The sequence below is a fragment of the Astatotilapia calliptera genome, chromosome 16, assembly GCF_900246225.1.
Source record: "Astatotilapia calliptera chromosome 16, fAstCal1.2, whole genome shotgun sequence".
In the NCBI taxonomy this organism is placed as follows: Eukaryota; Metazoa; Chordata; class Actinopteri; order Cichliformes; family Cichlidae; genus Astatotilapia; species Astatotilapia calliptera.
In genome coordinates this window covers 20289011-20314592 of record NC_039317.1, presented here as the reverse complement: position 1 = coordinate 20314592, position 25582 = coordinate 20289011, and the positions used below count along the sequence as shown (strand labels likewise).

The 25582-nt window shown below is 39.0% G+C and overlaps 1 protein-coding gene across 7 annotated transcripts; it reads right to left on the bottom strand.

The window, feature by feature from the left end:
* Positions 1-288: 288 nt before the first annotated feature.
* cobll1b (cordon-bleu WH2 repeat protein-like 1b) lies at positions 289-25569 on the bottom strand. 7 transcript variants are annotated; one of them, XM_026145857.1, is made up of 16 exons: positions 25476-25569; positions 23356-23516; positions 21767-23231; positions 21452-21532; positions 9317-9505; positions 7165-7369; positions 6854-7079; positions 6657-6701; positions 6462-6556; positions 6045-6281; positions 5786-5915; positions 4164-4374; positions 3994-4079; positions 2466-3865; positions 852-995; positions 289-770 (listed from the first exon to the last, which is right to left on the bottom strand). In XM_026145857.1, exons 3-15 carry the CDS (start codon positions 21805-21807, stop codon positions 888-890), a joined length of 3054 nt encoding a protein of 1017 aa, XP_026001642.1. In that variant the 5' UTR covers positions 21808-23231; positions 23356-23516; positions 25476-25569; the 3' UTR covers positions 289-770; positions 852-887. The 7 variants fall into 7 exon arrangements, with proteins under 7 accessions (XP_026001642.1, XP_026001640.1, XP_026001643.1 ...); XM_026145855.1 differs by having other exon boundaries at positions 21767-23112; XM_026145858.1 differs by lacking the exon at positions 25476-25569 and adding an exon at positions 25234-25373 and having other exon boundaries at positions 21767-23112.
* Positions 25570-25582: the final 13 nt, after the last annotated feature.

Here is a 25582-nt window from a genome sequence, read left to right as displayed (position 1 = left end):
CTGTACACTAGTATGAAGAGACATAAGTTTAGAAGGGTTACCTTTATACCTCCTTAAATGGGGCTGATAATGCAAGCATTCAAGCAGGTCCCAGTATCCCAGCAAGGAATGAAACTCACTGGACTCACATGTAAGAGAAGCTACAGGTAAAGTACAAGCTGCTTTAAGTCATGAAGTGGGATCCGGTTTTACCTGTTGTGAGCGAGTGACTGTTTTCAGTCGGATCCAATTTCGCTCTGCATCATGTGTGCAGAAATCAAAGCAATGATTATAATAATAAAGGCAACCGGCTTGATAAAAGCTTTATTCATAACACTGCTTGCCAATGACAATAAGTGTACTGTACACATCAGTGTCTTTCTGCATATAGATTAAACAAAACTCTGTAATACTTAAATATAGACAGGTCTGGTCTAAACATCCAGTATTATTTAGATAATACATTTTCTTAATACACCCAATAATATTACAACTCAGGAAATCACTAATAATTTATCGAATTGTTCTTATTTATCATCTCTGAGCACTCGAGTGAAAACAAAATAAAAATAGAATCATTAAAATGTGCAGCCGGGGTTATATCGCTTAATGATGTGAGAAAATAAACCAAAATTTAGCAATTGTTAATTAACAAAATATATGATTTTATGTATGCTGTTGGAAACTACTAAAGAAAAAAAAAAAAAAAGGGGGGGGGGGGGGGGCTTTCTTCTTCTTTGTCCTGGGATAAAGGGCTCCAGAGAAGTCAAAGCAGGCAGGTCAAGTTTCTCCTGAAAGAGAAAAATATGTTTCATTCAAGTGTTGTGGAAACATTCAAGAACTTCTATTGTCAAGTGTTGGTTTCTGCTTACTGTAAATGATATGCAGTCAGAAGAATTAAGGCACTGCTATGGACCGGACTCTCCCGTTTGAACATTGTCACTATTAGATGGCGGTTCACCCTCTTCGCTCTGTAAAGTAGAGCCATTGCTATCCACCTCGCTATGTTCACAGTCCTGTAATGCACAGAAAAGAAACAAACTGCAATCACTGGATTTCACTGCTATTTCAGACAATATAAAAGAGGTAAAAGACTGCAATATCTTTTAAGGTATTTCCTTAAGATGTGGGCTACAAGTGGGATTTGTTGTAGAGAGGGGAAAAGGATCATCCCTACACAGTATAATACAAAAAAAGTCATACCAGCCATTATGTCTTTTAAGTATAGCTATATACATCGTTGAAGAAAGAAAGCACACAACACTGCACCATTAAAATGTGGACTATTTCCTGAGGGTTTGAAATTGTTACATGCTTCACTGAGTTAATTAGAATTAACCTTGATTTTTCATCTACGCACAATAGTCCTTTTTATTTACTGCCTATTGAGAAAAGTTAAAGATTAAAAAGGAATTCACAACTTAACTCTGTTCAGGATGCATAATCTGATTTGTGAATTACCAGCAATATATCCAAACATTTCTATCATGTGGCATGCAAAAAAACAAATAAATGTATTAAATTTATTTACTTTGTTATTTGCCTAATAAATCTTTTTTTTTTTTTTCAATTTTAAACTAAACTTGAAAGTTTTTGACAGATTTCTAGGATGTTTTCCTATTTTTATGAAAGGCAGAAAAATAAATTTGTTAGTTACATACTGGTTAGTATTAACTGATTATGTGTGCTTTTAATGTACTGGGAGTGACAAACAAACCAAATTCTATATTTGTTGCTCAGTTATTAGAAAATTGTTGTCTTAGGCCACAGTTACAAATCACACTGATCAAAACTCAGACAGCATGCGGTTATGAAACATGCAGTCTCATCATGTCCACAACATCCCGCACAAATAATTAAGAAACCGTAAAGTGGCTTGAATTGTTTAGTTATTCATTGCCAGTGGATTGCGCCACTCACTCATCCTCGTCTCGCTCACAGCTTCTCTTATCATTTCCTGAAATTAACTATTAACATACAAAATGCTACACCACAACCTTACTGATCTTTAATTTCAACAGGACAAGATAAACATTCAGTCAGGTAAAAACACGCAAATCCCTATGCTTTGCCTTTAAAGGCTTTGGGAATATAGCAGGTAATCTATATTAAAACCAAAATTGAGTTTTAAAAATGGGTCACATGAACTATATAACAGTATTCCATTATTCATCAGAGGTTATAATATTTCTGAGACTCCCCACGGGCCAAAGCGTAACAGCCTTGCACAATACCAAACCAAAAAGCCCAACAGCATTTGGAAAACAATATTGTTATAAGACGAATGTCTTGACACTCTTGTCTACATCTGTAAACCTCTTAATGGAAAACCAAGTGGATGTGTTAACCATCATAAAGGAGGCTATATGTAGTATAAACAAGCTACAAATAATAACTGTAGTCACATAAGTAGATGATAAATTTATTTTACTTTAACTTTTTACTTACATATTTTAATGTCAGTGTGAAGCACTATGAACACTAACCTTGAGTTTAGATAACTGCTTTGACTCTGTGACAGATGAGAGACTTGGAGTTGGAGAGACAGGTGGTAACACGGGTGAGAGAGGTGGCTTTGGCCGATAGGTAACAGAATGACTCCTTTTCACAGCCGAGGACACTGCCTGAGCAAAGCGGGATGGGGTGGCAGGAGAATAAGGCCTGGGTGCTGCAAAGCTTCGAAATTTTTCCAAGCTTAGCCCAGTGCTTGGCTCTCTAGCTGGCAGACTACTTTGCCTTGTCATTCTCATGAGGGGCACATTCCTGTTGACCTGTTTAGGGGTCAGCTGAATATTAGCGGCCCCTGTTGTCTCCTCGTCACACTGCGCAGGAGGAGGAAGAGGAGGGGGTGGTAAGTTTGCTCTTTCTGCACTTCCTTGAACTTCCCTCAGGCCAGAGCTAGAGTTGGCGCCAAGACTCTTCTCTGCTGCTGAAGTTACATAATACCCAGGTGTTTTTTTGTGCTGTGACAAGCAGAAAGAGGCAGGCTTAGGTTTCGTTGCAGGTGGAATTTTCATTTCCTTGACCTCTGCTGGGGACCCAGCTGGAGATGCCCCAACTGAGGATGACACCTTGTCTGTGTTACATAAACTTGTCGGTGATGACAACTGAGTAGATTCAGGTATACCTCCATTAACAGTGTGTTGATTAGTAGCAGTGTTAGCTAGTCCATCTTCCCTGTGTAAAGTAGAATGCAGCTCACTTTTTTCCTTTGAGACTTCCTGTTCCATCTGTCTTGTGCTCTCATCTGAATGAGCAGAACCAGTATTGAGTACCTGTTGTGAGGCTTCAGTAGGCGTCTCCAGTGTCAATGCAACTTCAAAATATCTCAGTTTCTCCTGAGATTTCGGAGGCACAATAGTATACGTCGTCATCCCCACCTTGGGGATGTAGTCCCTTGTAAGTTCGTTGGAAGGCTTAGGCTTTGGCTCAGAGTCTGTGGCATACATAGGTGGCACTTTTGCTGTGACAGGGGCACTTGGTGTTGAATCTTGGCGTAATGAGGTCTCCGAGGTGGGGGGTAATGCTTGCTCAAGCTCAGGAGGTCCCAGATCCTCCGTCAAAGTGGCCATATCTTTTTTCCCGGGTGATTCACAGACGGGGGCAATTGCTGGTGAGGAATCTTCGTCCGCGTGTTCCGGCAGGGGCACGGGGAGCTGTGTGAAATTTGATTGCACTTGAGCATCTTCTCCAGTGGAGCATGATGTGCTGGTGGCCACCGAATTCTCCCTGAGGCTTTCAGCGTTTGCTTGAACAGAGGCCTGTGTCTCCGCATTCAGCATTACAGGCGGTGGGAGGCTGCTAGTTGTAGTACTGCATTCGGTTTCAACACTGTGAGTTGCAGACTCCTGACAGATGGAATTTTCAACTTGAAGTGGGACACAATCTGTAGAAAAGGGAGAATTTTTCATGTGAAACAGGCATTTTGACCTTCTTTAAGAGCAGACTTGCTTAATTAAGGCAAAATGTAGAAGAAAAAAAAAAGTAGAAAACAATATTGCAGTGCAAACCCACTAGTATCTGCCAGTTCAGATGAGTCTGCGCCATCAGTTTTCCTCACAGTCTGAGTTACAGAATCATTCACTGTGCTCTGCTGTTGACTGGGAAAATAAAACAAAGAATTAAAGGTATTGCTAATGCAAACATGTCAGACTTGAGTTTCATTACTAGAGTTCATTTCGTACTTGCCATCTGAAGACCGATCAGGGGACTGATCTTCCACTGACATCATGCTCTGTATCTCAACATCTGGGGACGGGGAATGTGGCGAAACATCAGATGACGTGTTGAGGCTGTCGTCTACTCCTTGCATTTTACTAGCAGTTGCAGACATTACAGATGCAGTCATCTCCTCTTGCTCCCTTATTTCTTCCAGTCTGTGAGCAGCATCACCTGCTGGAAAGCATGATAAAATAAAAAGCAAGGTCAGTCAAAGGCCTATTCTAATACAGAAAGGACTCTAGTAGCGTATCCAACATCATATATTTATAAAACAATATTTGGCCAAAGGGATGTGTTGGCTGTAAATTACACACAATTTTTAATACAACTAATGCTATTATAAACTAAATCTGCCACAAGGAAGGTGCCAAGTTTCTAATTTAAATGGTTCTGATAAATAAACTCCACTGAACGATCCTTTACACTTCATTCTCCCTTCTCCAGTTCTTAATTTAGCGCTACGGGAAGCACTCGCACAGGGGCGCTGAGCTAAAGGAATTTCAAGGCCATTTAAACAAAGCTTACTGTTCTCACCCTCTGATCTCAGCAGCCACTGAGCCACACTAAGCTACGGAGCAGACGACCTCTCTCTGTGAAGTTAGCGCTGGGAAAGATCAAGAGCAACCAGTGGATGAAATGATAAAATGTTTAGAAGGAGAAAGCAGTGACTGTGCATTCTGTAGCTGTGAGTTATGACTGGGGGATAAGTGACGAGTGAAGGGATTTTGGATAATAATAAAAAAAGGAGTTCTGAGACTTTTTAACGTCAAAGTAAAAGTAAAGAAAACAAAAAGAATCACAAAACTTACTTTAATAAAAGCACACCACTAGATATCACCAAAATATGGAAGCTAGAAAACAAGCTGTGATCTTCGTTCTGTCTTTAACTGAAGAATATAAGCCAACCTTTTTTTCCCTCAACGTCAAATAACAATATTTTTAGGTTTTGCTTTAAATTGATCTATATACAGGACGGGCGGAGTTTCCCCTCACAGGACAAATACAGCAAAGGTTCACTGTGTCTACACAATCGCAGGAAAGTATTTCTCAACCAAGAGAAAAAATGTTAAAGAATTCAAAACCTGCAGAGATTTGGAAAATAAGAAAAAAGCTTCCTTGTGTATTTTCAAAATATACATGCTTTGATATTTTCAAAAAGGAATTTACAGGTGTTTGAGGACAAAATACTAAATATAGTCAGGAAAACAGGGAGAATAAGCTCAAGAGCAAAAACACTAAACCACAGTAGAAGGGCAGAGATTGTGCAAGCAACACCATACTGGCACAAACTCTTGTTCACAAATGAAAAATAAGACATGCCAAAAGAGCCACTTTTAGTGTGTAATTGTGCATGCTCTGAGCAGTGTATACAGAGGTTCTCGGGATGTAAAATGAAGCACTTTGCAATTAACACCACTAGGAGGCACACAAACCAAATGAACAAAAAACAAGCTTTAGCAAAATTCACTGTTGAGCCCTTCGCACACATGCCAAAATGTCACACATTTAATCCAAATCTACACTACAAAGTCACTTTTATTTATTTTTCATTATCACTCAATGTAATGTAAATAAAAGACCAAACCTTGCACATTTTCATCTGGAAAAACAGGTTCTTGAGCAACTGCACTTGGAGATGCAGGAGGAGGCGGCGCCTTGCGTTTGGTTCTCTTCAGTGAAGACTCTGCTGACGACCCACGACTCAGGCCACACACCTACATAAAAAACATTTTTATTTTAATCAGCGCTCAAAAATAAAAGACGTCGCCTTTTATCTTGTCAGTTTCGAATTTTGTCAGAGGTTTGCTCAGATATCAGACACACCATGTTAACAGTGGCCTCACCTGATCGCCGTGCAGTCGAACATTCGGTTCAGAGTAGAGCCTCTGGCGAGTCCTAGGGTCAGAGGTGCAGCTCTGAGATACGAGGATCGGAGGCTGGGGTGCACGCCTCTTCTTTGGCGCATCAGTCGAGATTGTCGGAGAGCCGAGCGGAGACGAGTTGGAGCTGGGCAAAGCCATACTGAGTGGTCGAGGCTTGCTCACGAGAACAGGAGAAGCTGGGGCACTGGCTGTCGTTGGCTTTAAAGAACAAACATCCAATCAGAACATGATAAGAAACCTGTTTCCAAACAACACAGTGAACATTAACTAATAGCAAACCAAAGTAAACAAACCTCCCTCTAAAGATTTCAATGTACTTTGTGATACAGCAACATCCCAATTAGTAAAATTAAGATACTTTTTCTAAGTCACATTTACCTGGTCAGATTTTTTCTTGCTTTTTCTGAACACGCCAAAGAGGCCTTTATTTTCCTTTTCTTTTTGAGTTTTATCTTTGCCCGGTGTGACTGTTCCTGAGAAACAAAGAACAACCCCCAAAAAACATGCTGTTATAAAAACAGAGAGACATGTGATGACTCTGTTGGTGGCGATCGTGTGGTGAAACTGAAATACCTGCATAACTCGGTGAGTCTGGACACACAGGCGTAGCAGGTTGTGCTGTCGAGTCAAAAAGCATGAGGTTTAGTGCAGAACGTGAAACACACAACAATGACACACAACAAGCAAGCTGGAGAGGTAGAGCAAGAAACACATGGGATAGCCAATATGCAAAACCAGTGAGTTTGGCCTTTTACTATAGTAGCACTCACCTTGTGTGTCTCTTGCATAAACCTCCCGTATTGCATAATCATTAAGAGAATTGGACAAGTTTAAAGGGGTCCTTGATTGGACATCTTTCAACAGGATTGTTGTCTCTACGTCAAATTCGCATTTCTCACAGATTGCTGGTAATAGTTCAGCAAGGGGGACTCGAGGATTTACTCGCAATATAGTTTTCTGGGTCTTTTTGTAGTTTATCACCATCCGAACAGTTGCCTGGAGAACACAGAAGGAGACAGGTTGATAATCTGTTGTGGTGTTTACTGTGTGTGAGACTATAACGTTCAATGTATTCATGTACCTCGGGCATCTGAGGACCTGTCTTCTTATTTTTATCCTCCCCTTTAGGTTTAAGTATGATCTTCTCTGCATCTAAAGTTCCTATGAGAGCACTGGGTTTGAGCTTGATGTTGTTCTTGTTGGAAGTAATCAGCTCTAAAGTGTGACTTGAGGGGTTCAAGCGATACTTTGCACAGAGTGTCACCAGAAGATCCATTAGGGGTTCGCTGAAAGATACACAGAAATAAATATGTATGATTAGTTCAACATAAGGAAAAGGAGACATATCATAAAGAAGCAAATGAAAGTTCATTTGAAAAAATGTGACATAAAGTCTCAAAAAAAAGTAATGAAAACTATTTTTAAATCAATTTTTTTTCCACTGTAAGTCCTTTAAATTGCTTTAAAAAAAATATCAGAAAAAACATTTAAATCCCTTATTGAAAAGGTTACTAAAATTTGAAGATGATCATCTAATAATCTGTTTACCACGGCAGATTCAAATCATCCATGTAAAAAAATAAACAAACAAACAACAAAACTTATGTCACGCAGTGACAGAACTGATTAAAAAGCTGCAAGAAACAGTGCAATGGAGAAATACAGGGATTTAAGTCAGCAACAGCCATGCAACATTGTAGCTTTACTGACACTGTCAATATTGTCACAATCTAACAATGTACCTTGAAAATAACCTCTGTTGTGTAGCAACTCTAAAGAGGCTTAGACACAGGAAAAAAAGGTCAATTTAATCTGATCACACTGGATTAGTTTCGGTCATTTCTCAACACACAGTGCGAAGTGCAAAAGATAACTCTGAAAGAATATTTATAAACTGTGTGCATTGTGAGAAAGATAGTGATAGCTTAAGTAAACGCTTGACTAAAAGTTTGACACACATGTGATTACAATCATGCAAGTCAGACTTAAGAGTCTGAATTTAGGTGTATTTAAATGCTGCATGGTGCTATTCAATACCAACTCATCCAGGACCACAAAACTACGCTTTTGAGGGAAAAAATATTACATTAAAGCAAAAAATTAATGAGGAAACACTGCATCTTAATTTAACTGGACAAAACCGGATCCTTTATATTTACATGAAGATTGTGTTTCTTTCTCGCAACCAAACTTTCAGTCACAGAGCTCACTTTTTAAAATAGTCAATGACGATTTGAATTTCCAATTTTTAGGAAAGGGTTAACACTCACTGAAGGATGTAAAAACCTTAAAAATATCATCATTTAATAATTTTACAAAATAGCCTTTTTTTGGTAAGTGGATTTGTATATTGCTTTTCTACTCTGACTGAGTACTTTTGTAATGTAGTACTTCTATTAACCGATTCAAAACATACAAAAAAACCACATTGTACAGTGTAATATTTTATGTCACATTTAACCATCACACACACACACACACACACACACACACACACACACACACACACACACTGAGCTATTTAAGGGTCAGTCTCTTGCACAAGGACACTTTATAAACTGAAGGTGCCTGGGATCAAACCACCAGCCTTCAGTTTAGAAAACCTCACATACTTCCTGAGCTACAGCCTCACCAGAGAGTGCATTTCACTCTCTGTAATATGTATTCCTTTGATTTCTATTTGGTAGGCATTTGCACTCTTTTGACTTCATGGGTTTGGATCTCAAGGCAATACCTATTGAGTCAGTTTTTTATTGGGTTCTAGAAATTTGCAAGTTACAGCTTGCAATGCTGCCGTTTGTTTCTAATTAGATGATGTCATCTTGTTCCATGTATCTGCACAAAATCTCATCTCATTTTATTAGCTCAGCACGCATACGGCACATCATTTCGCAATTTTAATTGAATCTTTTTTACGAATTTCTCACATAATTGCCTACAGGCATTAGTAAACCACGCAGTATGCAAAAAAACAACACTCCAGTATATTGAGTTAATCCAGACTGATGTCTGAATAAAAATAAAGAGACACAAACATGCCGTCTAAAACCACAACCTGCAGCTATCCCACCTGTTTGACTCATAGACTTCATGCACTGACTTAGTTTACATCAGTGTCACGATTTAGTGCTTAATGTTTTGAGTATTAACACACACCACGTGGAAGCAAATAACAAAAATCATCCTTTACACGCACACTAAGTATATACAGATATAGATAAAGTGATCTGTACCTTCCATGAACTATGGCCGTTGTTTCCACTCCACCAGGCAGAACCACGGTCAGAGAGAGTTCTTTATCAATAAGGTTCTCCTTCTGGTCCATCTTTAAATAAGGGTTTCCTGGGTACCGCTGGGAGAAACCTGGGGACTCCAGCCTCTTTAATCCAGGCGGGGATGGTGCTTTGCTTTTGGTCGACACCCTGAAGTTGGACAAGAAACAGTAAATTATTTTCAGGATGGCTTCATTATTCATAAAAAGTCTGGCTTCTGCTCTGACAAAGCCAGACAAATGAACATTTTAGAGTTTACTGGGGTTGCTTTCCCTACTTGTGTGTGCATTATAAGAAATGTCATTAAATGGTTTCTGGGACTTCAGACAATATTCTGATTGAAAATCAAAATGCACTAGACAGAATGAAAGAAATCTTTCTTCCTCAGGTTTTCACTAAGCAATGAGGGTAATACATGAAAGAGATCAAGTTCACTTTGCAAACAAGTCACAAGACAACCAAGTGAACAGATTTACTCATTGAGCCTGAAGAAATGGCTCTGAATGGACAGACATGTGAGAGACTGATAAAAAGATCCAAGCTACAGAGCTCAATTTCAGTCACAGAAACCGTGCAAGGGAAAATGTAGTTTTATAGTGAAGTGCTGTTCCGTGTGTACAAGACTGTGCATTAGTGTACAGCACTTGGTACAGTTAGAAAATTTCTCTCCAATGTGTGCAAATATGACAAACACAATTTGAGTGTTTGTCAAGGCTCAACATTCCTGAAAACTATGTAAATAAAGTATGGTAGAGAGCAGTAGCAGTTATCTGAGCTTTACAGGCTGATCTGGCTGCCACACATGCACACACCCACACACACCTTTTATTCAAAGACTTTCTGTCAGCTGGCCATCTGTTAGACATATTTAAAACATCTGTGACAAGTAGAATTTCAAATAATGACACCGTTTCCACAAAGCTTTTGACTATAAATTAAAATGTTTTGATTTGTCATTATAAGGTTTAAAGATTAACTGTTACACATTTTGTTTTGTATTGCCTTTTGTCTGAAGAGAAAAAAAACAAACAAACAGCGGATGCTGTCATAAGAAAGTCGAATAAACGGCACATCTAATCAGTGAGTCAGCCAAGATTCGCCCACTTTAGAAACTTCCAGGTGTCATTTTTTTTATTCAGTTGGCGTAAGCGTAGATTAACACAAAGTTCTGCAGACCAAGCGCTGTGACTTACAGCCTGCAAAGTCTTACGTGGGGGCACGTCTTATTCAAACAAAGGAATCCAAGCAATGCAAGGTCACTTGCTCCACTCAGCCGAGTCTACCAAAGGACTATTAGTATCGCTCTGGGGGTGGATGTCCTTAAACACTATGACATTTATATACACCACAAACACACACATTTATTTAAAAAAAAAAAAAAAAGTACAAGAGTAATGATACTCTTCAGACACTATAAATCATAAAGTAACATATAGGACTTTACTTATACTAAGTTGTATATTATGAAGTGCAGAATCTTTAGAATGAAATTTTAAAAAGAATACATTGAAAATGAAACATGCTAGTAAACAGCGCTGCAAACATATGCTACATGACTATGATTATGAGCCTACTGTTCTAAGACTGGGAAGCTGGAAAAATGCATCTGCAGCCAGGGGCTAAGAAAACTAATTTTTAATATAGTAGATACCAAGACCTCCAGGACTGATGACTGAAAATATTCAAAGTTTACAGAATCCTGCGTATGCCTGCTATGTAGTGTTGCTCAAATTCTCCAGTTATCAAAATTGCCACAATGCACTGTAAAAAGAAATCAGAAAGTGATGGTTACTGACAACATGGCTGATAGGATTTGCTTGCCTTCAAGCCTTCCAGGCAGGAAGATTCCTTTTCTTTTATATTATTCTTGGTTTTCAGCTGCAGTTGTGTTAGGTTTAGGAAAAGATCATGATTTGGGTTGAAACACACCCTTTAAACAATGTTTATCACCCCCCAGAGAGCCTGCCTGGCATGAAAGCCTTCAAGGCAAACTTCTCCCATGTGCAAAAACCCTACCATCACAGTGAGTGCTTTTGAAAACTGACAACACATTGCATGCTTTACTAGTGAATACTGCGCAGCATTTACAGCATTATTGTTTAATAGTTCCAAAAGCATACACTTGACAGGATGTATTACCTTTAAAACTGAAAGGAACAAATAAATTCTGAGTGAACAAAACAAGAAGGTCAACTGCAAACCTCACTCAAACCAACATCCATAATGTAATCCATTAGTTTGTGTGCAAAGTCCTTTTCTGACCTCTTGGAATTGCTAACCAGTTTCAAACTTGTAATTTACATCAAATACATTATTAAAATATAACCTTGAGATAATGCCAATCAAAGTCGTTATTTAGTCTTAGCATTGCTGTCAATGTACAGCGTGTATTATGAGGGAAAAAAAAAAAAAAAAAAAAAAGCTCCCTTGTGCATCATCACTAAACAGCTATTTTATGTCCTGTTAGATATCTCCACCACCGCTTTGCCTCTTAAATCTTCAGCTGATTCAGTTACTGTAACAGTTTGTACCTATATCAGACTCATTAAAACTTTGTCCATTAAAAAGTTGTGCACATATAGACTTTACATTAAGGCCAAACTTGTACTTAAGAGAATAACATAACAGTAAATCCTCTCAAATATAGTTTTAGAGCAGGGGTGGGCAACTCCAGGCCTCGAGGGCCGGTGTACTACAGGTTTTAGATGTGTCCTTGAACCAACACAGCTGATTTAAATGGCTAAATGACCTCCTCAACATTTCCTGAAGTTCTTCAGAGGACTGGTAATGAACTAATCATGTGATTCAGGTGTGCTGACCAAGCGTGATATCTAAAACCTGCAGGACACCGGCCCTCGAGGACTGGAGTTGCCCACCAGTGTTTTAGAGTCTTGAAATAAATATGTGATCTGCACTTCAACCAGACTTGAATACCATCGTCTAACTTGCTTTCACAATACACATCTGAAAATGTTAACATCTAAGTAGGCGAAGGGCCTTTTTAACAACACAGTGAAAGAGTTTGGCGATGCTGTGACATGAAGTTCTCTTGCTGTCCTGACTTTGCCTGTATTTCCACAACACACATTTAACTGCACTGAATTACATTGATGTCATAATGTTCACCAAATAAAATCTGGAACAACCTGTTCCAGTGACTATGCAGCCTTTTAAAATCCATAGACCAGAGCACAGAAAGAAATCTTAAGTAAGAACCAAATTAGATTTACTTTTTTACACTTTTAGACCTCTTCTACTTTGAGAAAAGAAAAAGAAGGGTTTACTAAATTAAGTGTTTGACCTTTGACCAAAATTCCTATTAGAAAACAACAATGCATCAGTCTTATATTAGAATGAGTCAATTAAAAGCTACAATGTCTTCAAATGTTTTAATCACTGACTGTTTGGATTTTAACCAGACAAATCAATACAGTTCAAAGTTCAGAGGTGTAGTCTGCTGATTTCAAAGCTTTGTGTCAACACCATTTTTCTAAACACGCTTATCCTCCCCATCTTTGTGTGTTTGGTCACATTAGAATTGTGATTTTGTTGTGAGTAAATCTCCGATAATTGTACAAATTTGCCACGCACACCAGTTCCTCTGCATGTTTCTAAACTGACAGGTACATGCGTCGCAGTGGAGGCAAGCTGTCGCTTCTGCAGCACCTGGAGCAAAAGCATTTGTCACACTCCTTTTGCATGAATATTGCCATCTTTACTTTGGGTTTTGCAGGACGAAGAGCAGTAATGAACAGTGTTAGATGAAAAATAATAAGCAGGCTACAAAGATGGTCCCGGATCACCACGTATAACTCAGGAAATCCCTACAAATGACAATAGAAATTCTAGACAGACATTCACGCTGTTCTCTGCTCTGTGTACAAAGTGCTGATTCCATTAGTTGGGGTTACTCATTTGGCAAAACATTTGGAGGATAATCTAAACCTTTTTTAGATACCCTGTAAATGAACCCAATAGCAAGATAACTAGTTTTACTCATATGCTTTGTTCAGTGGAAAAAATGCATCATGTGATATTTGACTGAATGCGCCAAACAGAAGCAATTAATAAACCCCTATGGAAAAATACACAACAGCTTTGCATCGGTTCCAGAGTCAGCTCGGTTTATACAGCTGTGTCATCAGTGATCTTTATCATCACATATTAGGTAGGTGACAAACCCAAGACACACAAGCTGGTTGGTTTGTGCCATCCCAGCCTGTGTTGATGAGTGGCTGAATGAGACGGAGACATGTTGAAGCTTGACTGTGCTGTTTCATTTACAGGTTTCTCTGGGAGGTCCAGCACTCAAAAACAAGCCCATTTAGCATCTGAGAACAAGCCTAATGGACATGATCACAGACTACCAGGAAATAATAGAAACCTGTTGCTGCTGTGCCATGTCTTCTACTTTATCATAAGATAGTCTTGTAAACTTTAACAGCAAAAGCAAATGAACTGGAACATTCACTATGATGCCTTGCCTTCTTTCTCGATATAATGGCAACAAATTTGCAAACTGGAATGTGTGCAACATTAAAACAGATAAAGACAGACACGTGGCAAATTAAAATAAATAACAACACAAACTATCTTAATGAGGTGTAGGCCACCATCTGCCACTAATAACACAAACTAATTCTTCCTTGGCTTTGACTCTGAGTTTCTTGATCTCCACTGACAGGATATTCTGTCATTTGGTGTTGTGATGACGGTGTTGGTGAAGAAGAAGTTGAAAATCTCCCTATTGTTCAACTAGGTTTTTATCTGGGGATTTGGAGAGTCATAGCACATGATTCACTCATTCATACTCATCAAATTATTCAGTGCCTGCCCGAGGGATGGACACGCACTCATCTTAGAAGAAATCACTCCCATTTGGCAGTCTTTCAATTATAATACAAAAAGGTAATCACTCAAAACTCCTTTTTTACTGACTTACAGTACAATACAGTCTTCAAGCATGATAAAGTCATCAAAACCCCTCAAAGGTTTCCAGTTCTATATGTCAATAACAGACATAAAAAGTTACGGTTAGAGGTCTTTTCGCCATGTTTCACACAAGATATCTGGTGCTAGATCACAGGAAAGATGCATAAATTTATATCTCCTTGATCAGATTTGGGAAAACAATAAAGAGAGATGTAGGCATAGAATAAAATCTTAATTAAATCTGTCATGCAAGTGCTTCTACAAATTGTTCTGCATGTCATATATGGAAAATATTTTTTAAAAGACAGACATCAGATAAGAAAGATCGTGTATATAGACACTTAGCTGTGCTTTACAATAAACAGCCAAACATGAAAAACATAATCTGACCATCAGCAGGAGCAAACCAAAGGATACCCAGATTCTCCACATAACATACATGCTAGGCCACACTTTTACCAGGAAAAAAAAAAATGTAATTGCATATGTATATTTGTTTTCTACTAAAGTCAGTTAAATGGAAGAAGGATCAAATAGGACTAACTCTGAAGAAACTAAACCAAGAATAATCTAAAACACAAACACAAAAACATATAATGATAATGAAAATAATAATAAAAGACTACTGTGCTGTACTAGCAGCTGCTGGGTAGCTGGATGGCCCCTTAGGGAATGATGGGTTCATGCACGAGGAAGCAAACAGTTTCTCTTTTTTTTTTTTTTTCCTTCTTTTTCATAGAAGCCCTTTGGTCACACTATCAGACAACACCCTGATTATTTTAAGAAGCAAGAGCAACAATTCAATGCTCCAATGACCAAAACACCCCAGATCTCAACCAGCAGTAGCTTACTAGCAGTCAAAAGTACAGGCTCAAACATGCCACAATGCAGGAAGTCCCACACACCCTCAACTTCAAGTCAGAACACACATACTGCTAATAGTCTGAATGCAAAAACAGTGAGTACACAAAAGCCTTTCAGGGTCCTCTCCAACGCCCTAAGAACACTTAAGTAGCAGCAGTGTTACGGTGTACAGATAATCACACAGACGGAGCAATGAGAAGCAGAAATTAGAAGAGCAGGTGAGAGACCTGCTTTTCCTCTCAGTGTGCCAGCAGTTCATTCCAGGCTCTTACCTCTTCACCTAAAGTTGTTCCCGCTCAAATAACTTCCATTCTGCTGTGTGTCTCCCATGAGTAGTCAGACAGACTAAAATCTAACAGTATAGCTTTAAAGGGCCCACCTTAAAGCCACGCCCAAAGCTGTGACATCAGAAATCTGCCTCCTGTACCCAAATCCTATCAGCCCTCTTGCTGTGCCTCTGAGAGTTTTAGCACTCTCCCAGTGGCCATGAGCAGAAAGGTAAGCAGCTTTGCCTCCCTGGGCAGAATCCGTGGGCGGAGCCAATGGACAGTCTACTGGCACACGCTACAGCATGTGTGCTCACAGTGCACTTGGTAAATATGCTGAATTGTCATGTGTTTTAATCATGAATGATCTACTCATGATGGCAATGATGCAATTATGGCAGTAAACAAACGAGAGAAGTCAAAGGGATTGCATGCTAATTTATTTTATCTTCTCACTGGGGCTTAAACCCATCCTGGAAATTTTCCTGCTCACTAACTTCCTCAGGTGGTGCTGCTGTGTTTACTTTTCATTAAGACATTGCCAACTCTTCAAAACCACACCTTACTTCTGCAGAACTGACTCACTCCCAAACCATGTTAGACGAGTTGACAGTTACGCAAAACAATAATGATAGTGCTACTTGATAATCAAAGGTATGAAAATAACATGTACTTTGTAACAGCATGTAGTTCCTCTTCATAAAACCGAGAAGCCTGGGATTTGGATTGCGTTGAAGCATTAAGTTCTGAAGTTTCACCTAATTTTCCTCACTTCAAGAAGAAAACTCTGAACACACACTAAGTATACAACACTAGAATTAACAATATTCTAAAATAAATAGAGATTTCCTGTGTTAATTTGCTCCAAACACTGTGACCGACTTGAAACTCTTTATTTTTAATTTTTTTTGCTTTATTTAGGAAACTGTACACTGTCTGGTACGGAATACATTTGATTTTCTATTGTGAAATGAGTGCTTATTGCCAGTGCTTTATCAGCAGGTCTACACTTTCACTTTAGAATGTGCAATCCACTCTACAAACACCACCACCAAATACCATCGAATGATAAGGAGGATAAAAGATGAATGGAGATGTTGGTATGTAGCAGACTGGAAGGACAGAGTTAGGGAGTTAGCAAAAAGATTAGTTGCTGCATCTGAGAATCTCAATCTAATTACATCATCAATCCATCAATACTCCTACACTTACATAACCCATATACAGTCACACAAGTGATTCTCTTTAAACCCTAACCTATTATGACAAACTTGTCCCATTTTCAAGATTTCCCACCCTCATTTCTGCCTTCTTTACTCTATGTTTTGTCTCCCAGTCACTCAAGGACAGCCTAATAGATGTTGGGGCTCCCCCACAGTCAAGCTGTCTGTTGACTGCCACTAAAATATTTCATTACTAGAGAAGGCAAACACAGTGGGCCACCTCTGCAGATGGCGGCTAGGTGACCTAGCCACCACATTCAGTGTCCTCGCCGTGAAGGAAAAATCCCTCCTTAGTGGGGTGGCAGCTCCCCCATGCTGGATTTTCAGCCAATTTGTTAAAGACGGTCTGATTTATTCCTGAGCACTGCAATCCTAATATAGCCAACCCCCATCTGTTACCTGCAATTTGTGACTTTGAGCTTCACCTTCCTGCACCACCCCATTTTTCAGCCCACATTAAACAGAATCCCTTATCTTCATCCGCTTCATCTCCCCTATTCCCCCTTCACAGAGAAATCATGACAACTGCATTCACCCATTCAAAAGACCACACCTACACTTACCTCCTTGCTCAAAATATATTTTTATCACTTGTATAACAATTTTTTTATCGCAAAAAAAGTTATAGAGGCGCATATCTGGAGAGACGGCGGTTCCCGAAGAAAGACAAAACACAGGGCCAGAGCCGCAGCTGGTAATTTGGTAAGAGGTCACTCACTGTAAACACAAGCTTTTTAAGGAGGGTCTGGAAAGGCCATTACTTCCTAAGCAACGTGGGATGGAAAGAAATTAGGAGGAAAAAGAGCACATGGACCCTATGAGAACTCGCCACCTCCTATGTGTATCGTTTATTACTGCAAGCAAAACAAAAACTTGTTCCCACAGCGCTTTTTTATATCACCTGATCTAACTCAAATTCTCCAGTGTCATTAACATAAATTTGCAAACTTCTAAAAATATCTAAAGACCGATCTTGTGACATTATTAGCATTTTGCTGTAGTGTATAATATCCGCTTGTCACAATCTGCCTTAGGCAGTTTGCATGTTCACCCTGTGCCTAATGCTACTGCAGAGCCAGAGTAAGCTTGCGGGTCAGTTAGATAATGACATCTGGGTCCATTCAGTGCGATTTCTCGACATAATTCCAGCGGTGAACTGGACCTGCTATGGTACATTACCCTCACTTTATCACTAAGCAGCTCAAATATTTTCACACCAAACATTGCACCATAACAAAGCCACGGCTATGTAAAGAAAAATATGTGTGCCAACCATAAAAGAAAGAACGCAGAGCTTTTTTTTCAGGCTGTCTGTGTTTAAATGAATATATTTCAATTTAATAAATCTGTCAGAAAGGTGAACATGAAAGAAGTCGACTGGGCTGCCAGGAATTCTTTTCAAGATACACATAATAGCCCCACTCTGGAAACTGCACAGAAAAGATAAGGCCCAGTAATTATTACTTCAGTCTCTGTAGATTTCACTAAACACAGATTTATTATTTTTGTTTTTTAAAGGGACACTTTAAATAAAGTTACTTAGCGAGAGAGCAAACATCCCCCTCGAGTCATAATTTCAGCTATCACACGGTGTCCTCTTTTCTGAAACAATGCAGCGTTGTTTTCAGTGGGGGGATCTTTCAAAAGCACGGCATGCATTTAATTTTTTGCTGATCACATGAACTGAGACTCTTTACAGCATGGAGTAATACACTATGTCTAACTGCAGTTTTTACAAAACCATGCCACAAAAAGCACCACAGCTGGAACAGCCACACTGCCTGGATCCACACTCCAAAGTATTTCAACTTCCTGCTCAGTTTCAGTGTGAATGCCCTCGCTGAAACTGCTTACGTGCCTGTTTGTGTCACCCTGCGGTTCATTAAGTTGCTACACTGTATGTTAGCAGATGATAAGGCTCACAAGAATATCAATTCATTAGCAGTCTGACAACTAGTAAAATTCAACATAGGAACTGTGTAGTGCTTCAACGCGCATATGCATGACAAACATACTGTATGCACAGTGATAGTGCCCTCTAGAGAAATATATCATGGTGTACAACTTCATATTACACCTGCCTTTTATTGTCCTGATGCCAGTTTAAGCTTGTCACTGGGAGAATGTCTTGTTAAACAGATCTGCAGTAAACTTAACTCACGCCTGTTGTGATTTGCTGGCCTTTTTCTATATCTCATCTAAACAACACAAACACTGATAATGAAGGTCATGCAAATGAAGGGAAATTGTTCTTTGTGACATAAAATGTCTGAATGTTGTTGGAGATATATAAAAGTTTCTATTGAGGCCACACAAAGGCCTGATTCATGCGAGGTCACCCTGAATGTTACACAGGCTGAGAGTGGGAGGCATCCAACTGTTATGCCCTGGAAAAGTGCATAACAGAAACAAAGAGGGGCTACATGCAGGCAAGATCTGTGCACTAAACTCACTTAAACAGGTTGGTGTGAACCTCAGCGTTTTAAAACTAGAAAAATATTTGGGGTTTTTTTTTTTTTTTAAAGAGAAGAAGAAAAAATTTGAACTAATATTCTTGTCTGTTTATTAAGAAGTTTTGCTGGTATTTACGGTCAGTGCGTTGGATTCAGTCTGGTAACAAAGACGAGCCATTCTTCCCCATTTTCTGGATGATAGCCATTTTGACTGGTTTAGCCTCTTCAGTCTGAAAGCATCCATGAGATAAAACACCCAGTATTCAAACACACACTAACTCATTACCCGTAACAGCTTGTCGTTTTCTCATTTTCCTCTTGCTTCATTGCATCTAGTGGGTGGACATCTTTAAATCACACCCTTTGCCTTGCCGTTTGAGCACACAGAATCTGAGTGGGACTTCTGATGGCACCATGCTGTAGGCCAAATTATAGATTTTTCTAAAAGACGACAGACTTGTTGTCTCTAGGTATAATTTCAACAAAGAAAGGGGAAAGACTCTAGCCTATTTGAGGCCCTGTGTTTTCTGTACCTTTACTTTGGTCACTGTGTTTCAAATTCCACATGCCTGCATTCTTCAAGGGTCTCAGTTTGATCTGTCAGTCTTGTCATAGTTTTCATCTGTAACTCGTGTGAGCAGCTGTGCCCTATGACTGCCTGCACGTCAGGGAAACAGCTGTGGCGATTCCCAATACCTTAACTAATTCCACATTTTACCCCCGAGGGAAGCCAGCCATGTGAGATCATGGTTTAAGGTGTGTCCAATTAGTGGGGCCAGCTCCAAGCAGTCCACTGCTGGAGTAGGTAGGAATTAAAAAGCCTTCTTACTGGACATAATAGTGATGATTACAGTTAGAAATGGTTTTCAAAACTGTGTTACTGAAATGCTAAAAGAAGACACTAAGAACTGAAGGAGGAAAGAAACACTACCTATTGTCAAAATAACATATGTGTATGTGCTAGCAACATCTCTGCTTGAAAACAAATGACACATAGGTTTTGAGGTCAGTGCAGTCACACATAAATCTTCATGTATGACTGCGTTTCAAAAAGCAAGAAGCAGTGGGTTAAGTCACCCCAATTCTAATAAGCCAGAAATAAGACAGGGAACACATGTCTTCATCTACACCCCAGCAGCTTATGGAGGAGTGTGGTTTACTTTTCCAAATAATACTCAAACCACAGAGAGATTTAGGTAGTCTGCTACTCCCCGTTGCCAGGGAGTGTGGCTGTGCTCTCAGATGACACAATACTTATGAAATATGAATAAAAGTCAGACTGAAAGAGCTGTGTTTTTTTTGCTTTTTTTCAGTGAACTATAATGTGCCGGAATGCTATTTTAACAAATGAGGAAATCACAGTATGCAGGGCAGGACTGGAAACTTTGTATAGCTATCGTGGAAGACTGAATTGGAAACTGTCATATGCTCAAATTCTCCATCTCACCTCTAATTTCAATCTGAAAATCTCGGCAGATCGCCTCTGAATGCCAAAAGAGTGAGGAGCGGCTATAAAAAAAAGCTCTGGAAACTCACTCTACCCTTTTAATGATTCCAACCACTGGAATACAAGCAGCTGACATCATCTCCAAGGCTATGAACCAAAAGCTGATGGGAAATTCCATCCTGTCATATATGCACAGCATTTTTTAACTGCAATTCAAACGTAACAAATCAGTGTTTGCATTACAGAATATCAGTTTCAACCCCAACACACACACACACACACAGGAAAAAAAAAAAAAAAACCCACAAAAAAAAAATGCCACCAGGCTCATCACAGAGACAGGGGGCAGAATGTTTTGCCTGCAAAATAGTTCCCATGACCTCTGCATATGGTCAAGGCAATTTCTCAGTAAAACTCAGAGAGCAGGAAATGAAGAGAGTTCAAAGGTTGAAACATCTACAACAACTGACTCTGCTAAGATGTACTGAGTGATAGGAATGTTAGCTGAAAGTTTCTTATGCAGATGCATTAATTTACTGGTTGTTAAAAAACAGCTGGCCATGAGCAGCCAGTTGTTGTCAGAACCCCATTTGCTAGCGTTAGGTGGAAGGGTATCACTGTGATATTATATTTCTCCACAATGGGAAAACTGATACACAATTCCATGTCATTATTTCAGTCTTTCCTACTTCTGTTTTCTTTATTCATTATTTTTATTATTATTATTATTAGTTTTTTTTTGCAGATCAGCACCACGGAGATTGTTCAGTTAAAAAAAAAACAAAAAAACAATAAAACATGATTAATGGGCATAACACTTCTGCTGGAACACGTTAGATCCTAATGATTTCTGTGTTGGCTGACAGATAAAAGTTATTACAGCTGGCAATCCAAATGACTGCTCTACATACCTCAAATCAGAGCTCCGTGGATGAGACTGGGATCCATGATCATCCATTACTAAATTCATTGGTTTGACAAACTCTCCCGGACTAGTCAAACACAAACAAAAAGCACAATTCATTTTTAGTGGGAGCAAGCATACTAAACGTTGTACCAGTTTGTCAAACCTGCTGCTTTCAAGTGATGCAATCGGGCAAATACTGAAATATGGGCGAATCCCACATGAGGTCATCAAATTATCATTCGCATCCAGTCGTTTTCCTCCTTTCTTTGTATACAGAAAATGGCATTATGATTTAAACTGATTACTAATCACGCCTTACCATGAATGCAGCTGGTTTTCTAAGCAGCTTCCAACTTCCATCGGTGTTCGAAAAAAAAAAAAAAAAAAAAAAGTTAACCTTAGTTGTGGAGTCCTACTGTCTCGATAAGAGATCCATGACCCCGTTTTGCAGTGCGGTCGTTCATTTTTCTGCGGACCATCCTAGAGTAGTTTATCCTCCTCCGTCCCTCCCTATGAACCACATGCAGTCATATATGTGTGTCTATTGACACACTGCACAACTCTGCCAACTTTTCTGTGTACATGACGCTGCATCGCAACACTGAAGCGCAAAAACGGGGCGTTTCTCTCATTTGCTCCCTAGTACTAATGTGGCTTTCAGAATATAACGGCAGCGCATTCAACTTACAACTTGGCATGAACACGTGAAAAAACAACCCAGCACGACCATCCCGTAATAAAATCCACAAGCGTAGCCCGTCAAAAGACTCAAGAAGCCTAGTTGTTTTTTTACTTCCTTTTAATAAACGCTTTATTTGTCTGCAGCGACATCATGAGGGTAAATGTGGAAGCCAACAATCCCCCATCCATGCATATAATAAAGTTAAAAGTTCCAGTCTGTTAAGTCTTAAAAATAAATAAATACATAAACACTGTAAAGCGTATCTTGGAAAATATATGGCGTGTTCAGTTTCTGAAAGATCTTGACTGCAAATAACATTAAATCACACCTGAAAAATAAATGAGAGTATTGTATTTAAATCTATGCATTTTCCAGGGCTCCTAAAAACAAACAAACAAAACAAAACAATATTTCATAGACGTTGCTTGTCTTCCTTTCTCCAGTCTTCCTGGAGCATTTGGGTGCAAAGTGTCTAAAACCTTTAGAATATCACTCCCCAGCATATGTAATCATTTAAATATTATTTTTTTCTGACTGATGAAGCATGGAGCTTCATCTGGAGCTTCATCAGTAGAAGCTCCATGCACACAAACTCAACAAAAAACATTACACATAATGCAAATGTCCATCAAGAATCAAGAATCCAGGATTCTTGATATACACTTAGAAAAGAGATCACAGGGCACTGCATCCATTAAACACACGAATAACAAACAACAGCACTAAAAAAGCCCATGTTGTTAGGAATGAAAGCAACAAGAGAAATAACAAAATAGAAAAAGATATACCACGCATTAATTATTTATGTCTTACTGATCGACCTACTTGATACCCACAGTAATTCCCACCATGATAATTTCTAGCATCTCTGTCCTTATTAGCTACTTGAGAAGATTCCCGTAACCACTTCAGTACAGTACTCCCTCCGGCACGCTGGGGCAGACACAGTCTCTTTCTCTCTCTCAGGATTTTCCAACAGGAATCTGTGCCAGAAGAAGCGTGAAGCATCATAATCGGACAGAAAGGCTTATTTTAAATCATTTTTAAAAGAAAAAGAAAAAAGTTCTGCTTTTTCAAGTAATTTTCGAAGTGAAGTCTGCACCTGTTGAGGATGGAAAACTAATGGTGAGTTGAAATCACAGTGACTTTTTGTCCAAAAAAACAAAAAAACAAAAAAAACAACTTTCCAAGCGGTCTCCTGTAGTTAGACTCATAGAAGAACTCACCTGCTTCTTCAGATATTAGTGGGGCTGGCTCAGTGTCAGGAGTGCATGGGGAGATGAGAGTGGGACAGCTAAGCCTGAGCCAGTCTGTTTGGCCTGACAGCAGGTCAAGTGATTTATTTTACAGCTGTACAAAGGGTCTGCTTGCACCAATTACATCATGGCTAAAATAAAACAAACACATTATTTTTGTTAGAAATGAAGTAAGTTTCTTTTTGCTCTCTCTCCTTTTGCTGTCTTCCTAAAAGTCTTTCTCCTTCTGTAGTTTAAACCAAAAGATTACATAATCTGTCTGTACAGTAAACATTCCTTATATCAGCTTTTATGACAGTAACAGCTTTGGAAGGCCTGGGGGATGGAGGGGAGATGCTGAGAAGTCAGTGTTACATTTAAGAGACCCTTTCTTGGTATTTTAATCTAAATTTATTGTTCATATGTGCACATGATTTTTCAACCTTGGCAGTGCAGCAGTCTTCATAGCTACATACACATTATCGATATCAGTTTTTATGACAGTAAACGCATCGGAAGCTCTGTATAGAAAAACACGATGGGCAACAACTAGAGTGCAGATTGTGGTTCACAATATATTACAAAAGCAAATGGGCATGGCAGCATTTACTCATTTCATCTTAGATGACTTCCTGTTTGCCTCACTGTTCATGCCATTATTAGATTGTTGTCAGTTAGAGATGGGAGTGTCCTATTTGGTCTTATCCACACTGTATTGCAGTCTGGCAGTTTTTTCGTGAAAGCATTTAACATTTAAGCTGGAAGAATATATTATTTGAATGTAATGAAATTATATGAATCACTAACCTCATTGTAGTCATCTCCAGGTGTGCAGTATAATAGGTGAGGGTTGACCAAAACTAAATATTTAGAAGTTAAATTCTCATTCTGTGTGACAGTTTGTACAGTGTGAACTCTCATCCCCCAAACCACTGCCCTGTTGCACAAATATTTGCATATTTTATTTCTTTGCTTTGATGCATTGTTTAGCAAATGTGTTAAACGATGTAAACGTGAGCCAACAGATCTGCAATACAAACATCTTTAGGGGAAGTGTCTGAATCAGGGGCGTAATTTCCAGGGAGGTTATGATCTCCCCAATAAAATTATGAATTATCTTGTATAAATAGGCTGTTAATTTTCTTTACTCATTTCAGTTATTACCAGCAAAATAGTTGCATGTTTAAGCATCTGGGAATTTACCCAGATTTATTTAGACAGAGATTTTGACCCCCTGCCCCCCCAAATGTTCAGCACAAAGTTACGCCGATGGTTTGAAAAGTTTAACCCACACAGCCCCCAATTTTAAACCAAATCACTGATAACAAATCGATATTAGCAATATAGGACTAATACTTTATCCTACAAGTTTAGTATGTAGCCCAACTAAATAAAAATTTTAAGAAAAAGAGTAGATATTCTTCAAACATGCACTATGAAAAAAAACCCGAATCAATATCTTAACTGGGGCAGCACGGTGGTTAGCACTGTTGCCGCACAGCAAGAAGGTGCTGAGTCAAGTTAGGTCTCCCCTGCATAATTGGTTTTCCCTGTGTCAGTTGCACGTACCGGGCTGTTGAAATCATGGACAAAGAGTATCCCACATTCTTGATTTTTAGTTCACAAACACTTGTTGTAATGACTAACTACTCCTGACATTTTCCTGACAATAGACTGAATGCAAAAACATTGGATAAACCTATTTTTCTGAATAGAAATTTATAATAAACTCTGAGTCAAATGGGTAATATTACATTCACAATACTTTCATTTTAATTTTCACTTATTGTCATTCATAATATATTTTAAAGATGTCTACAATATTTGTAATATAGAAGATATAAAATGATTCCATGAAAAGTACAATACCTTACAGTGTATACAAGTATGACTAGGTCATTGAATCAGTGTCTGTTGTGAGTCTCAAGTAAGTTGCCTGCAATGATATTTAAGGTCCAGCAGGTGTCAGTATGGAGCAAAACTGTGTCGACACAGTTTGGGGAATGTGCTGAAACGCTTCACGAGGCCTCATCTACCCATCACTAGGAAACAGTTGTCATGGTCCACCCTACTATATGCCACATTATGATAAACGCAAGAGTCCTACTTACCACTCTCTAAAGGGCTAAACTGAGAAGCTTTCCTGAAGAGATCTACAGTGCTTAGCTTCCTAATGCTCTCAGCCACCTTAGATGCCTCCTTCTGGTAGTGAAGCGCA

Bases quoted from the DNA above. Each gene is read 5' to 3' on its own strand.
- cobll1b (XM_026145853.1), bottom strand. From the start codon at position 21,675: ATGACCTCATGTGGGATTCGCCCATATTTCAGTATTTGCCCGATTGCA. The intron at 21,533-21,610 runs GTTTGACAAACT...GTGTTTGACTAG, and splicing joins GCATCACTTGAAAGCAGCAG to TCCGGGAGAGTTTGTCAAAC. The intron at 9,506-21,451 runs GTATGTAGAGCA...GTCCAACTTCAG, and splicing joins CCACGGAGCTCTGATTTGAG to GGTGTCGACCAAAAGCAAAG.